The sequence below is a fragment of the Myxocyprinus asiaticus genome, chromosome 6 (assembly GCF_019703515.2).
Source record: "Myxocyprinus asiaticus isolate MX2 ecotype Aquarium Trade chromosome 6, UBuf_Myxa_2, whole genome shotgun sequence".
Taxonomy (NCBI): Eukaryota; Metazoa; Chordata; class Actinopteri; order Cypriniformes; family Catostomidae; genus Myxocyprinus; species Myxocyprinus asiaticus.
The window spans coordinates 30624395-30641292 of record NC_059349.1 but is presented as its reverse complement, the minus strand read 5'-3'; the positions used below and the strand labels follow the sequence as shown (position 1 = coordinate 30641292).

Below are 16898 nucleotides of genomic sequence, written 5' to 3'. Positions count from 1 at the left end.
TAGCAAAAACGTCTGAATATTCAAAAACCGGGAAAAGATTGTCTGGTACATGCTGTTGAATGTTCAGCAGTTTGTCTCTGTTAAAACTGACTGGAAAATGATTACTAAACACAGGACAAACAAACAAAAACAACAAAAGAACTGAGGAGCTCCACACCGAGGCAGCCATCCGTGGCGCCATCATGATGATCATTCACTATATGTGAATGATCACATATGATCACATATGATCACATCATGATGTTCATTCATTATAGACACATGTTTATACAATATACTCAGCAGTGGAAGTGATTTTTTCAAATTTTCTTGTAACAAGGTTTTGACAGATATCATTAGATCCTTCATCAGGGAGACTTTGATAGATAGTGTGGATCAAATTAACATCATCCTGAATCGGCTGGCCAGTACAGAATTACTGGAATAAAAAAATTGCCCAAAATTGCATGTAGGTTGGTGTCAGAGTGTTACCAAACTGTTAGACATTAAGACAGCTGGACCAGAGAGCCTGTGGCTATCAAACTGATGGCAGAGGACTGGAGGATAGTGTATCACCATAAAACAAGGGACAGTCTGGGACAGTCAGTGAGGACTATCCAAACAGATGTGTTCATGGGGCATCAGTGAAGAGTACTGACTGTGACACTGTATTAGGAATTGCCCTCACAGAATTCCTGCTAAGTGTTGGTAAATATGTTTGGAAAGGGAGTTAGCAGATTACTTTTTTTATTGTGATGTTTATCATATTTTTTGCTCCACGTGGCCCACTTTACACATTGAGCCTTACAGTTTAGCTACAGACTTCTCTTGGATCAATGCAAACAGTTGAAAGACAAATAAAAGCAGTTTATGAGGCACTTTTTTGTTTCAAAGGGGTATCACAGAATCCCCAAAAGAGATTTTTTGGTTCTTTGACTTTGAGAAATATAAAACCGACCTTAAAATGCAATTGGAAAGATTTGCCCTTGCAGTTCCACTTTTATTCAAATAATGAACAGAAGAGTGTAAAATATGCATGAGGAATAGGAAAGGCACATAGCCAACTTAATTAGTGTCTTTCCCTAGCCACAGAATTCTTCTTGATTTAAGAGGCATGCCTGAAATGAATATGCACTGTGTTTCTCACAGAGCTCCTGAAAAAGACATCATTCCAGTGTTTCCTTTATCGACTCAGTCTGTGGTCTAGTCTCTGAGTTCTCTGTGGCCTTAGACTCATGCTCTTTAAATATTCCAGCCAGTGTTTTGAAACGAGAGCCCCAGTCAAAGATGTTTCTGTAATCCTCCTTGGGATCAAGCACCCAGGACTCAATGGAACTGAGGGAATCTGCCACCGAGCCCTCTCCCTCATATGCATATGTGACTAGGGAATCATATGGAGAAGCTGAGTTACTGATGTGGTTCTCCAGAAGACAATGATGGATGTAAGCTTGGATGTCCTCACTGTCCTCCATGTGTGCATCAGTCTGATCCTCTGATCTTATTTTTGGTAGCTGTGCAGTCTCTTTGACACCTTTGGGATTGCATAATGTACCTATGTCAAAGGCCTGGGTGTCCTCCTCCCCACCCCCCTCATCATCGTAGTAGATCACATTGTCCCTAATGTCCTCTTTGGATGACATCAGAGTGTCCTTCTTCTTGTGTCTTCTCAGTCCCATATAGAGCACCACAATCACTGCAAAACACCAGAGGCAATTGTGATTTTTATTTTATTTTCTGAACAAGTAACTTGCTCTGTGACATAATGTGCACTGACATACACTACCGGTCAAAAGTTTTGAAACACTTGACTGAAATGTTTCTCATGATCTTAAAAATCTTTTGATGCTTAAATGTTTGAAATTAGTTTTGTAGACAAAAATATAATTGTGCCACCATCTAAATTTATTTAATTATAAAACTAAAATAATATATATATATATATATATATATATATATATATATATATATATATATATATATATATTGAAATTGATGACTTGGACCAAATAATAAAGAAAAGCAGCCAATAATTGCCCAACATAGATGGGAACTCCTTCAATACTGTTTAAAAAGCATCCCAGGATGATACCTCAAGAAGTTGGTTGAGAAAATGTCAAGAGTACATGTCTGCAAATTCTAGGCAAAGGGTGACTACTCTGAAGATGCTAAAATATGACACAGTTTTGATTTATTTTGGATTTTGTTTAGTCACAACATAATTCCCATAGTTCCATTTATGTTATTCCATAGTTTTGATGACTTTACTATTATTCTAAAATGTGAAAAAAAAAAAAAAAAAAAAAAAAAAAAGATAATAAAGAATAAAGTAGTGTAAATACAGGACACCTAAATGATAGGAGACTGGGGAGAAAAAAGGGAGGTCACATGAATTAGCTGATAAATTTTTTTTTTTCCTTCTGATGTGGGTTTTCAAAATGGAACAAAGAGAACGGCAGCCTGAGGGTTGCCATAATGCATTTGTGACATACTGTCTGTCTCCATTGTGGTGCCTCAGTTGTGCGAGAGGAGGCAGTTTTTCTGAGCTTTTATCTCCCTCCTCAGAGGCAGGCAGTGCTTACTCGCCCCACTCCACTCAAAGAAAGTAGGGAAGAGAGAGAGAAAGAGAGATAGACAGGGAGCCACCAGACACTGCTTAAACAAGAACTAAAGATTAAACCTTAAAAAACATGCTTTAAAAAGAGGCAGAGGGCAAAATTGGCCAAATAAATTTTGGCCAGTTTATTTGTTATTAGGATAAGGTATTCTCACGTTGATTCCAGTCCTTTGGAATATAATATTTAGTATCAGATTCTTATCATTATTTTGACTTCAGCTCCCCCAAGTGGCTGAAGTACATAAAAAAATGTAAAACAATAAATAAAAATAAAAATCTCTTTCTGTACCACTGACCAATGAAATTTTCCATTGAGACTAATTTTATGTTTGGGGTCCCTGGGACCCCGATGATGTAGGTATAAAAATAATAATGTTAATTTTGATATAAGCTTCTTATTTTCCAATCAAATTCTTGTAATACTGTATGTTCCTCTGACCAAATCAAAACCTAGTAGGTAGGTATTATTTAGGCTGCATTCCTCAGTTTTACCACAGAGCAGATTTTTGACTGGTATCCATTCTAATTACACTGTTTTTGTTTGGGGTTAATTTGAACAAAAAGACATTGTAGAAAAATATATTAAAATAAATCAAAACAACTAGCAAAACTGTATCTCTACAGTTTTATATCTCTGGTCTCTAAGACTCCAAACACAAGAAATGTAACATTTTTCATGGAAGACTTTTTACGCATGGTATTGCATGTTATTTTTAAGTTTGAAATATTGTTCATAATCAGTTCTCAGAAGATCAGGCAAAGTCATCAAGTATAAGCAAAAGCGCCACCTTAAGTGACAAAAATACCTAAAATATTTCAAATTTGGGGGAAATAAATGCCCCTAAAGTAAAATTATCTGTTATTTATTTATTGTTTGTTTGTTATCTAATATATGTTATCAACTATTTGATAACATTCCACTACTATCTAGTTTTTTGTTTAAACACTATATAGTAGTTACTGTTTCAACTAATTTATTCAATTGAATCATTTGCATTACATTACAATATGTTAGAAAAAAGTAATTATAAATACTTAATTCATTTGCTTTTTGAGTATTTAACCATTTTCTTGTATATACAGAATATACTGTACATCATTTTTTTCCATTTTTCCTTTATCACAAATAATAGCCGATTCTGTTATATTTCTCACAAAAAGCACCATGGTAATACACTTGTTTATTTATTTGTTTATTTTCAGACATGGTCTGTGATAACCCATGTTTATGACACATGTCATAGTAAAACCATGGTATTTTTTAAAGTACTTGGAGTACCATGACAGTATCATGAAATATGGACATGATCAATCATTCAGTACCATTCATTACCCTGGTAACGTGGTGCACGTTGCAAAGGCGCGATGAGAAAATGTGAGCACGAGGTGATCGACTGTGTTCCGTGAATGTTACAGGGTCCTTGAATAACATATAACATGCGAGTAAGGGCATGCACCCCTGCTAACCCCCGTTCTGTGCACGTCAGTGCTTCCTCATATTTAAATGCTAAATACATTTGTAATGCCTGTACCCTGTACCTCCAAACAGGAGGTAACCCCTCCTTTATTTACCAGCATCTTTTTAAAGACTATTTAGCACATTAATTGCATATGTCTTTGTTTTAATCACAGATACATGAACATGTGTCATGCAATAGGACACAACATACTGTATGCTGCACATTGTACCTACAGTACTGTAACTCACCCAGCAGAATGAAAATGCACAGAAATATGGCCATTATAGCTCCAGGGCTGAGTCCCATGGGAAAGAAGACTGCTTCCATATTGCAGGAAAGAAGGGAGCCGTCTGTGTCGCAGGTACACACACGCATTGACATTGTCCCCGTGCTGCTACGGATCGGGTACCCACCGTCCTCCACCACTACTGGCACATGATACATGTTCTTCTCTAGTCTCTGAAACCCTCCTCGCTTGGTCACCACTCCAGCTGTGTTGTCTGAAATTGAGCCCATTAGACCATAAAACTTTAATACTTACGGATATAGTGGAGAGCATAATTTATTTTACATAATGCATTTGCATCTATAGATAATCTGTGATAATCATAGTCATGCTGTCGAGGATCATAAACTGGCATACCTAAATTCCTCTGTGATGAAATAGAATGTATTCAAAAGCTATATATGCAGCACAGAAACTGGCATTATTCCAGAATTAATAAGAAAAGTCATTGCCTTTGAAGTGGAAATAAGTGCAGAAATAAATTGGTTTTGGTTAAGGGGATAACGTCTTACATGAGCTACTCTTTGGAAAAGCATGCTATACCTTCCTACAGAAGACTCTAAAACAGCTAAATTCAAAACAAAGGTAGGATATACAGGAGGCTGCTGAAGTGTGCTTTAATCACAGTAGGATTTCTAAATGACTATACTTCGCAGTATTAACTGTACATATAAAATCGTCCTAAATGAAGTATTAAGTTAGATGGTGGTGTGGCCTAGTAGATACAGTTTAAGGCTGGTAACTAAAATGTTGATGTTTCCTGCCCTTTAGCAAGACAATTAACCACAGGTTGTTCCAGGGGGATTTTCCCTGCAGTATGTGTATTGTAAATTGCTTTGGGTCAAAGCTTCTGCTAAATGACTAGTTGCTTACTGTAGGTCTGCCAGAATTTGGTTAATTTAATATCATATATGGGTGATTTTTAAATTAGGTGCACTATTAAATACTTGAAAACTTCTTCAAACTTTTTTATCTGTGTCAAAAATCTGATCATGACCTTGATTAACTTTCAAGTAGATTTTGGTATAATGTGTAATTTTTTATGTTGTGTGATATGATGATTTTTACTTAGATTTAGGTTTAGGATTAGGTTAGGTTAGGTTAAGTTAGGTTAGGGAACTGGGTAGCTCAGCGAGTACTGAAGCTGACTACCACCCCTGGAGTTGTGAGCTGGAACCCAGGGCATGCTGAGTGACTCCAGCCAGGTCTCCTAAGCAAACAAATTGGCCCGGTTGCTAGGGAGGGTAGAGTCACATGGGGTAACCTCTTAGTGGTCACAATTAATGGTTCTCGCTCTCAATGGGGCACGTGGTAAGTTGTGCGTGGATCGTGGAGAGTAGCATGAGCCTCCACATGCGGAGTCTCCGCGGTGTCATGCACGACGAGCCACGAGATAAGATGCGTGGATTGGTCTCAGAAGCGGAGGCAACTAAGACTTGTCCTCCACCACCCGGATTGAGGTGAGTAATTGCACCACCACGAGGACCTACTAAGTAGTGTGAATTGGGCATTCCAAATTGGGAGAAAAGGGGATACAATAAAATGTTAGGTTAGGGTTAGGATATAGAGTTAGTTGGGAAGGCCTTGAACTTGCTAACAAAACAAGTTAGATACACTGTAAAATACTTAGTTTTTCCAGTTAGATCTACAGTAACATTCAGGCAGCAGGTTGCCAGCTGTTACATTAAAAATAGATCAACAAAATTTGGTAGATCTGTGTTTTCAGTTAAAGCAGTAGAATAATGGAATTCTCTTCCAAGGAATTTTAGAGAGTGTAGCACTTTAAAAGTGTTAAATTAGGTGTAAAAAATGGCTGAAAGAAAAACAGTCATGTGTTCACTAAATAGAGTTGGTATGATTTGTGTATTACTGTTGATTTATTGTTCATTTTTGATTCATGCAAATCTCTGCGCTCTCACACAGATTTCCTTTGCTTTCACTCAAAACTGGACGCGCACTCTCAAATCTCCTTGCTCTCGTTCAGAGAGTGCGTGTGCCACTCAAAACATGTCATGTGTACTCGCAAATCATTTATAATGCAAAATAACTTAACAAAATAAATATGTTTTTTTCATACAAATATTCTGCCTCTGCAGACGTGGTATAGCGTTTGAGGAATCAACTTGCCATTTGGTCAGTGGTGAATAATACATGGTTAAAGTCGTACTGTAAGAATGATATTCTGATGCTTGCTGGCAATGTAAGAGACATGAGCAAATCAAATGCCAGAAACCCTTAACAAAGAACATGTTGCGACTCAAGTCCTCTCAAAACTTTCACCTCAGTAGAAAACTTACAGTACCTGTGCAAGATTGTCTAGAACGCATAAAGGATTGTTCAGAATCTATGTGGCGGCACATACGTAAAAATTTGAAAATATGTGGGAAAAAAATCATAAATCATTATTAGGAGTTATAATTATAACGGGAACAGAAGAATATTTAATTATAACGGGAACATAAGAATGAATGTTCATGCGTTTATGCAGTTTTACATAGAGACGGAGACTGGCTCGTGTGATGCGAGTTTATCACAAATGTAGGCGAAAACAGCTAAGTAATCCCATTGTTAAAATGACATCCATCCATCCATCCATCCAAGAAAAATCATGTGAATTGCTCCAACGCCTGAATTATAATAAATTGTGATAATATAACACTAGAGGACAATACCTTAGAAAAAACAAATAAATAAATAAACTTCAAATAAATGGCAAGAATGCATTGTTGTTTACAAAGGAAAGATATTTTTCTGACATCTAATTTTTTATTTCCTTGATTATTGTATAGGCCTATATACAACACTGTGAGATAGATAGATAGATAGATAGATAGATAGATAGATAAATAGATAGATAGATAGATAGATAGATAGATAGATAGATAGATAGATAGATAGATCGATAGATAGATAGATAGATATCAAAAAGCATATCAAACATCCAAGTAACATTAAGAAAATAAAAAACCTACAGAGATGGTATTGTTATTGTGTGTATGGTTTCTTGTACAGTGCACTTTGAAAGGCTGAGTGTGTGTGTGTGTGTGTGTGTGTGTGTGTGTGTGTGTGTGTGTGTGTGTGTGTGTGTGTGGGTGGGTTTAGGTGGTTTACCAGGAAAACAAATTAGGTTACAAACTGGTAATTGCAAGGGTATTATGCTAAAAATGTGGTATATGAGGAAATTTCTAGTGTACCCATAATTCAAATCACTTAACAAAACATACTAAACTATGTTTTGTTTTGTTTTTTATGTAAAAATGCAGAAAGTTTTTTGTGAGGGTTAGGTTTAGGGGATAGAATCAATAGTTCGTACAGTATAAAAATCATTAGGTCTATGGAGAGTCCTCATAAGGATAGCCACACCAACATGTGTGTGTGTGTGTGTGCCAATTAACTTAAAATGGCAATAGAATTGTGATTTCTTTGCTTATTTTATGACATAGTCAAGGACTCGTAACTCAGACTTGTATGCAGTTATTGGCGACTCGACTTGGACTCGGACTTGAGCAGTGAGGACTTGGACTTCACTCGGACTCGAGATGTAGTGACTTCACAACACTGGTAGATGTTGTGTGCATTTGTTTTTTTTTTTAAGAATGTTTGTTATTTGGTATGGTAATTATTCACCCTAGGGACAGCAAAACTCCCCTAATTGAAGAATTACCCACATATCTACAAAAGTCTTCATTTCACAGATTCAAATGTGAAATGTCTAGGCAGTTTGGACCTTCTTTGATTCCCCAACCATAAAAACACTTGTCTAGCAAAGTGTTCCTTGTGACCTCCCCCCCCTCCTTACTTGATGAGTCAACATGTTTAGATGTGCTTGTCCATGCCTGGAAGGTCAGCTGACCCCATCATCAGGGGTTTGTTATGCCTAGGAAGCTGGGGGATTTCACTTGACAAGGTAAGGGCCATTAAAGCACACCTTGTGCCTGTTTGGCTGCGTAACCCTGAGTAACCCTGTCTCTGTAAATCACAATTGATGATGTTCATGTGCTGAGAACACTAGGGACTGAGCTGAGGAGCAGGCAGCAAGGCTGTAGGTGTCTGTACAAATGGATCATGCAGAGATGTGCAGCGCTGGGACCCGGCCACTATTCAATTCACAGTACTAATTCAGTTAGCTTAGACAGATTATGACTTCCCAGTAGCAACTGCTATATGTAGTGTTATGCCAGGTTCACACATCCTCCGTGAGCGTGGCGTGAGCGAGGCACGAGTGGCGCGTGAGCTGGGTGGTTACGTTGGATGTTCACATAGGCCGCGTCTCTTCCGTGAGAAACAGCAGCGTCTCTGTGCAGAAAATAAAGTTATCTATATGGTCCTACGCCAAATTTTTCTTTAATAAGGTCATAATAAGATGAGGTTATTGCTGCTTCAAGGACAACAGTGAGAAGTCACGTACACTTCATCTTTATCAGCATATTTGGTTATGATTGGTTAATGTTGTGTCTATACTGTACCTATTTACACAGAATGGCAAAAGGTCTGGCAGTTTATTAATTCTTTCCTTTATTAAGTTATATTATTGAGTTTACTTACATGCAGACATATAAGTTGTAGTGTGCTATAGGTTCTGTTTGAATAATTTTCATTTGCTTTTGTGTCTTTTTGTAGCGTTGTTGCTGTAACATCTGTAATGATGGTGCTGGTAATGACAAAGATGATGATGAAGAAGTAAAGAACCCAAGTGCAAATTTATTCAAATCGTGACATTTACATTTACATTTATTCATTTGGAAAACACTTTTATCCAAAGCGACTTACAAAAGAGGAAAACATAAGCAAATCATCTTAAGGAGACAGTGGTACGAAAAAGTGCCATATTACAAAGTTTCACTAGCATCAGAATAGTTTTCAAAACAGATTAAAGTGCAAAAAGATTTTTATTTTTTTGATTTTTTATTAGTGACTGGTTAAGTGCTCATGGAAAAGATGTGTTTTTAGTCGTATTTTGAAGACAGAAAGTGAGTCAGCTTCACGGATGGAGTTGGGAAGGTCATTCCACCAACGTGGTATGATGAAGCCGAAAGTCCGGGAAAGTGTTTTGGTGCCTCTTTGTGTTGGAACAACAAGGCGACGTTCCTTAGCCAACTGCAGGCTTCTAGTGGGCGCATAGCTCTGCAGAAATGATTTTAGGTATGCTGGAGCAGACCCAGTGACTGTTCTGTATGCCAGCATCAGAGCCTTGAATTTGATACGTGCATTAACTGGCAGTCAGTGGAGAGAGACAAGGAGTAGTGTAACATGCGCTCTCTTTGGTTGATTAAAGACCAGACATGCTGCTGCATTCTGGATCATTTGCAGGGGTCTAATTGCACATGCAGGGAGGCCTGCAGTGAGAGCGTTACAGTAGTCCAGTCTAGTTATGACAAGTGACTGAACAAGAAGTTGTGTGGCATGTTCAGAGAGGAAGGGTCTTATCTTCCTGATATTGTAGAGAGTAAATCTACATGATCTTGCGGTCTTTGAGATGTGGTCTGTGAAATTTAGTTTATCGATGGTTACCCCTAGATTTCTAACCGTTTTGGAAGGCGTTACTGTACCCAGCTGCACTGTGATGTTGTGTTCAACAGCAGGGTTGGCTGGAAAGACAAGGAGTTCGGTCTTGGCTGGGTTGAGTTGCAGGTGGAGTTCCTTCATCTAGGCCGAGATGTCTGCCAGGCAGGCAGAGATTCAAGCAGTCATTGGGCTGGAAAGACAAGCAGAGCTGTGTGTCATCAGCGTAGCAGTGGAAAGAGAAACCGTGTGCCTGAATGATGGGTCCCAGTGATGTTGTGTATATAGAGAAGAGAAGTGGCCCAAGCACTGATCCCTGAGGTACCCCAGTAAGTAGCTGATGTGGCTTGGATACCTCACCTCTCCAGGCTACATTGAAGGACCTACCTGAGAGATAGGAATTAAACCAGTCAAGCACAGTTCCTGTGATGCCCAGTGAAGAGAGGGTGGAGAGTAAGATCTGAATCCATAAACCCTAATTACAAACGTAATTAAAACATAAACATGAGCTTGACTTGACATAAACTTGACTTAACATAAACTAGACTTGACATAGACTTGAACTCTCAACCAAAGTTACATATAAACAATACCTGACAATGGACAATGGAAAACATGAGGGTTAAATACATGACATGGGAGAACATATGACAAAGATAACCAATAAACACAAAGAACTCTAAACAAGATAACAAGACAATCAACCAATGAAAAAAAAGACACATGAACATGGAAAGAAACATGAAATCACATGACAAGAGAACCACATGACATGAAACAGGAACTAGAAATTTCAAAATAAAAGACATGAAAAACCTGAACCAACAAAATACACATAACATATCCCCCCCACTAAGGGGCGGCTCCCGACACCCCAAAACATGAACCAACACATAAAACATGGCATAAACTCAAAGTTCTGTAGGGAGATGGGAGGGGGGGGGTCTTGAAGCATGGCTTGGCAAGACAAGGTGTGAAGCACGGGATCAGGGCAACGTCTGTGGAACGTGGAGCCATGAGAGACTCGAGGGGCAGAGCCTTGAGAGACTTGAGGGGTGGAGCCATGGAAGGTGGAGCCATGAGAGACTTGAAGGGCGACACCATGGAACTTGGAGAGTAGCCGACGACTCGAAGGACCATGGTGAAGCCGGAGGTTCAGAGAACCGAGGTAGCGCCCAAGGCTCAGAGGAGCTGGGGGATCGGAGGACAGAGGCGTAGCCGGTGGGACTGAGGAACATGGCAGAGCCGTAGGGAAGGAGGTCCCTGGTGGAGTCGCAGGGTCAGATTGATGAAGCGTAGCTGTGGGATTGGAGAGCTCAGGCAGAGCCAGGTGACCGACTGACCAAGGTGGAGCTGGAGGGGCGAGGGACCCCACTGAAGCCGATTGGCTGAAGGACCATGGTGAATCCGAAGGGACATAGAGCCAAGGTGAGACTGAGGGCTCGGAGGGTCTAGGCAAATTTGGAGGGTCGGAAGTTCCCCTTGTCTGATCCTGAGGAAACATCCATAGGGTGGGTACAAGGGCGGGAACCATCTCCAGGTCCAGTAGCTCAGATGTGGCTATGACATGGCATGTAACAGACTCAGGCGTGGCTGTGACGTGGCATGGAGCAGGCACAGGCGTGGCTGTGACGTGACATGGAGCAGGCTAAGGTGTGGCTGTGACAAGGCATGGAGCAGGCTGAGGCGTTGCTGTGACATGGCATGGAGCAGGCTGAAGCGTTGCTGTGACATGGCATGAAGCAGGCTGAGGATCCGGGGCAAAAGATGGCGCTAGCTCAGCTACCATGACAAGGAACTCTGGCTTGGCGGCCATGTCGTGGAACTCTGGCTGGGCGGCCATTTCGTGGAACTCTGGCTCTGGCCATGTCGTGGACCATTCCAGCAAACTTAAAGATTATTTTTATTTTGATCTGTTGGGTGAATTCTTGTAAAAGCCAATTGAAATAATTTTTTTTAGATCTATTGTTTATCTGTTTGTGTGTTCTATGCAAATTACTTAAAACTATCTTATAATAGTATTGGAAAAAATGCTTTAAAATAATATCTTGAATTTTACATTTGTGTGACGCCATTGCCAACTGATGTCTGTTTCACCAATTCCGTTTTGCTGACCTGAGACTTGAGCTAGACAAGGACTGTTTTCATGTATGTGTTTTATTTTAGATTGCAACAAATCTATTACTCACATTATGCGCCATTAAGCAAAATTTCCAAAAAGGTTTCTCAAAGATCTACCGGCCCCCATCTACCATTAGGACAAACTAGTCCCTGCTGAACAGCTTATAGTAGGTAGTCACACCCCAAACTTCCCCCATTGGTTGAAAAATAAGTCAGCATGTTGGACCACTCAAATAAAGAGGTATGTTTTGAAATATTATTATAATTTTTTTTCAAACAGTGTTTATACATTCTAACCTATAAATGGCTTACTTGTCCATTAAACTGGGATATGAAAAAAAATATTTGATTATTTATATATACAGGTGCATCTCAATAAATTAGAAGGTCATGGAAAAGTTCATTTATTTCAGTAATTCAACTCAAATTGTGAAACTCGTGTATTAAATAAATTCAGTGCACACAGACTGAAGTAGTTTAAGTCTTTGGTTCTTTTAATTGTGATGATTTTGGCTCACATTTAACAAAAACCCACCAATTCACTATCTCAATAAATTAGAATATGGTGACATGCCAATCAGCTAATCAACTCAAAACACCTGCAAAGGTTTCCTGAGCCTTCAAAATGGTCTCTCAGTTTGGTTCACTAGGCTACACAATCATGGGGAAGACTGCTGATCTGACAGTTGTCCAGAAGACAATCATTGACACCCTTCACAAGGAGGATAAGCCACAAACACTGTTCACAGAGTGCTGTATCCAAGCATGTTAACAGAAAGTTGAGTGGAAGGAAAAAGTGTGGAAGAAAAAGATGCACAACCAACCGAGAGAACCGCAGCCTTATGATTGTCAAGCAAAATCGATTCAAGAATTTGGGTGAACTTCACAAGGAATGGACTGAGGCTGGGGTCAAGGCATCAAACACACACAGACATGTCAAGGAATTTGGCTACAGTTGTCGTATTCCTCTTGTTAAGCCACTCCTGAACCACAGACAACGTCAGAGGCATCTTACCTGGGCTAAGGAGAAGAAGAACTGGACTGTTGCCCAGTGTTCCAAAGTCCTCTTTTCAGATGAGAGCAAGTTTTGTATTTCATTTGGAAACCAAGGTCCTAGAGTCTGGAGGAAGGGTGGAGAAGCTCATAGCCCAAGTTGCTTGAAGTCCAGTGTTAAGTTTCCACAGTCTGTGATGATTTGGGGTGCAATGTCATCTGCTGGTGTTGGTCCATTGTGTTTTTTGAAAACCAAAGTCACTGCACCCGTTTACCAAGAAATTTTGGAGCACTTCATGCTTCCTGCTGCTGACCAGCTTTTTAAAGATGCTGATTTCATTTTCCAGCAGGATTTGGCACCTGCCCACACTGCCAAAAGCACCAAAAGTTGGTTAAATGACCATGGTGTTGGTGTGCTTGTCTGGCCAGCAAACTCACCAGACCTGAACCCCATAGAGAATCTATGGGGTATTGTCAAGAGGAAAATGAGAAACAAGAGACCAAAAAATGCAGATGAGCTGAAGGCCACTGTCAAAGAAACCTGGGCTTCCATACCACCTCAGCAGTGCCACAAACTGATCACCTCCATGCCACGCCGAATTGAGGCAGTAATTAAAGCAAAAGGAGCCCCTACCAAGTATTGAGTACATATACAGTAAATGAACATACTTTCCAGAAGGCCAACAATTCACTAAAAATGTTTTTTTTTTTATTGGTCTTATGATGTATTCTAATTTTTTGAGATAGTGAATTGGTGGGTTTTTGTTAAATGTGAGCCAAAATCATCACAATTAAAAGAACCAAAGACTTAAACTACTTCAGTCTGTGTGCATTGAATTTATTTAATAAACGAGTTTCACAATTTGAGTTGAATTACTGAAATAAATGAACTTTTCCACGACATTCTAATTTATTGAGATGCACCTGTATATATATATATATATATATATATATATATATATATATATATATATATATATATATATATATATACACTATATTGCCAAAAGTATTCGCTCATCTGCCTTTAGACGCATATGAACTTAAGTGACATCCCATTCTTAATCCATAGGGTTTAATATGACGTCGGCCCATCCTTTGCAGCTATAACAGCTTCAACTATTCTGGGAAGGCTTTCCACAAGGTTTAGGAGTGTGTTTATGGGAATTTTTGACCATTCTTCCAGAAGCGCATTTGTGAGGTCAGACACTGATGTTGGACGAAAAGGCCTGGCTCGCAGTCTTCACTCTAATTCATCTCAAAAGTGCTCTATCGGGTTGAGGTCAGGACTCTGTGCAGGCCAGTCAAGTTCTTCCACACCAAACTTGCTCATCCATGTCTTTATGGACCTTGCTTTGTGCACTGGTGCGCAGTCATGTTGGAACAGGAAGAGGCCATCCCCAAACTGTTCCCACAAAGTTGGGAGCATGGAATTGTCCAAAATCTCTTGGTATGCTGAAGCATTCAGAGTTCCTTTCACTGGAACTAAGGGGCCAAGCCCAGCTCCTCAAAAACAACCCCACACCATAATCCCCCCTCCACCAAACTTCACAGTTGGCACAATGCAGTCAGACAAGTACTGTTCTCCTGGCAACCGCCAAACCCAGACTCGTCCATCAGATTGCCAGATGGAGAAGCGTGATTTGTCACTCCAGGGAACGCGTCTCCACTGCTCTAGAGTCCAGTGGCGGCGTGCTTTACACCACTGCATCTGACGCTTTGCATTGCACTTGGTGATGTATGGCTTGGATGCAGCTGCTCGGCCATGGAAACCCATTCCATGAAGCTCTCTATGCACTGTTCGTGAGCTAATCTGAAGGCCACATGAACTTTGGAGGTCTGTAGCGATTGACTCTGCAGAAAGTTGGCGACCTCTGCGCACCATGCGCCTCAGCATCCGCTGACCCTGCTCTGTCATTTTACGTGGCCTACCACTTCGTGGCTGAGTTGCTGTCATTCCCAATCGCTTCCACTTTGTTATAATACCACTGACAGTTGACTGTGGAATATTTAGTAGCGAGGAAATTTCACGACTGGACTTGTTGCACTGGTGGCATCCTATCACAGTACCACGCTGGAATTCACTGAGCTCCTGAGAGTGGCCCATTCTTTCACAAATGTTTGTAGAAGCAGTCTGCATGCCTAGGTGCTTCATTTTATACACCTGTGGCCATGGAAGTGATTGGAACACCTGAATTCAATTATTTGGATGGGTGAGCGAATACTTTTGGCAATATAGTGTGTATATATATATATATATATATATATATATATATATATATATATATATATATATATATATATATAAACATAATTCACCTTTAAAGTAATGTCTTATTTTATACAATATATGTGTATTTACTGTAATTTTTTCTGTTTGTACATAACTGAGGGATGAGTCAAAATTATTGGTAACACTTTACAATAAGGTTGTATTCGTTAACATTAGTTAACAACATTAGTTAACATGAAATAACAATAAACAATACTTTTACTAAATGTATTAATCTTAAAATAAAAAGTTATTTCGTAATACATTAGAAACCAACATAAACTATCAATGATTAATAATTTTATTTTCATAAATTAACATAAACCAAGATTAATAAACGTTATAATAAAATATTGTTCATTGTTAGTTAATGATACCTAATGCATTTACTAATATTAACAAACACAACCGTATTGTAAAGTGTTGCCAGATTATTGTCTGTGGTATTCAACAATATGAAAAAATGGTCCATAATCATTAAGTTGAAAATAACCTTTATATATGTCTGTAAGTGATGAGTCATATACTGTTCATCTTTAAGACTTTCCTACTTACTTCCAAAATCCCTGATTGTGAAGTTTCTGTTTCTGATGTGTGAAGGGGATTTGAAGTAGAATCTGTGTTCTACAGTGGGCATGTCTCTGTCTGTGGCACTTATGATCTGAATCACCTAGGGAACAGAGAAGACAATTATCTGATTAAAACTCCTGGGCAACACCACAAACAGAGCACACATATTTCATTAAAAAATTTAGAATGTTTAAAAGCCAGCGACAGAGCTTACATGCTTGAGTCATCAAACCTCAGAGAAATGGTTTTGAGGTTGCCCTTATGAATCAAATGGGGCATAACTTATGACTTGAGCACTGTCAGCTCCATAGACCAAGCATGCAGGGTGAGAGACATGATATACCACAGCAGAAAGTAAATTCTTTATAGTTGTCAGTTTAAAACATCTATAATCTTTTTTTCCCTTAGCAATTTTTCAGATATACTATAAATCTGCACAAATAAATTAAGCATACCTCAGCATATATTATTCATTTATCATTAGTGTTTATCATCAGTATTTATTAATGTAATAAAACATTTAGTTGAACAAGTTTAAACTCATTAGCTTTTGACTATAACAGAACCAAGGACCCTGCACCAAGACTCTCAAACCAAAATATTCTCGGTATCACTTTACTGTATAATAACTTGGTAACATTTTACAATAAGGCTGTATTCTTCAACATTATGTAACATGAACTAACAAAGAACAATACTTTTACAGCACTTATTAATTTTCATATTCATTTAAACATATAATAATACAATTAAATTAAAAGTGTATACATTAAAATTAGTTACTACATTATGAACTTTTTATAATTATAGCATGAAATAACAATGAAAAAATTAATTTTTCATAAATTAACCTTAACCAAGATTAATACATTCTGTAAAAATAGTGTTAATTTTTAGTTCATGATACCTAATGCATTAACTAATGTAAATGGATTGAACCTTAATGTAAAGTGTTACCAATAACTGTAATTAAGAACATTAACTAACATTACAACATTATATAATGATCATTAGATCATTAATGTTCATTCAAATTGCTCAAATATTGAGTGCAGACCCACTGCAGTACCATCATGGATTGATGATGGTCATTTAGAATAA

The 16898-nt window shown here is 38.7% G+C and overlaps 1 protein-coding gene across 2 annotated transcripts in view; it reads right to left on the bottom strand.

Moving 5' to 3' along the window:
- Nucleotides 1-826: 826 nt before the first annotated feature.
- Nucleotides 827-16898, bottom strand: part of LOC127442359 (cadherin-12-like) — a 50326-nt gene continuing 34254 nt past the window's right edge. For both annotated transcript variants that reach the window (XM_051700321.1, XM_051700322.1), the window contains 3 exons: nt 15783-15897; nt 4302-4553; nt 827-1672 (listed from right to left, as the gene is read on the bottom strand). In XM_051700321.1, the coding sequence (XP_051556281.1) occupies nt 1146-1672; nt 4302-4553; nt 15783-15897 (894 nt within the window). In that variant the 3' untranslated portion in view covers nt 827-1145. The remainder of the gene's footprint in view (nt 1673-4301; nt 4554-15782; nt 15898-16898) is intronic.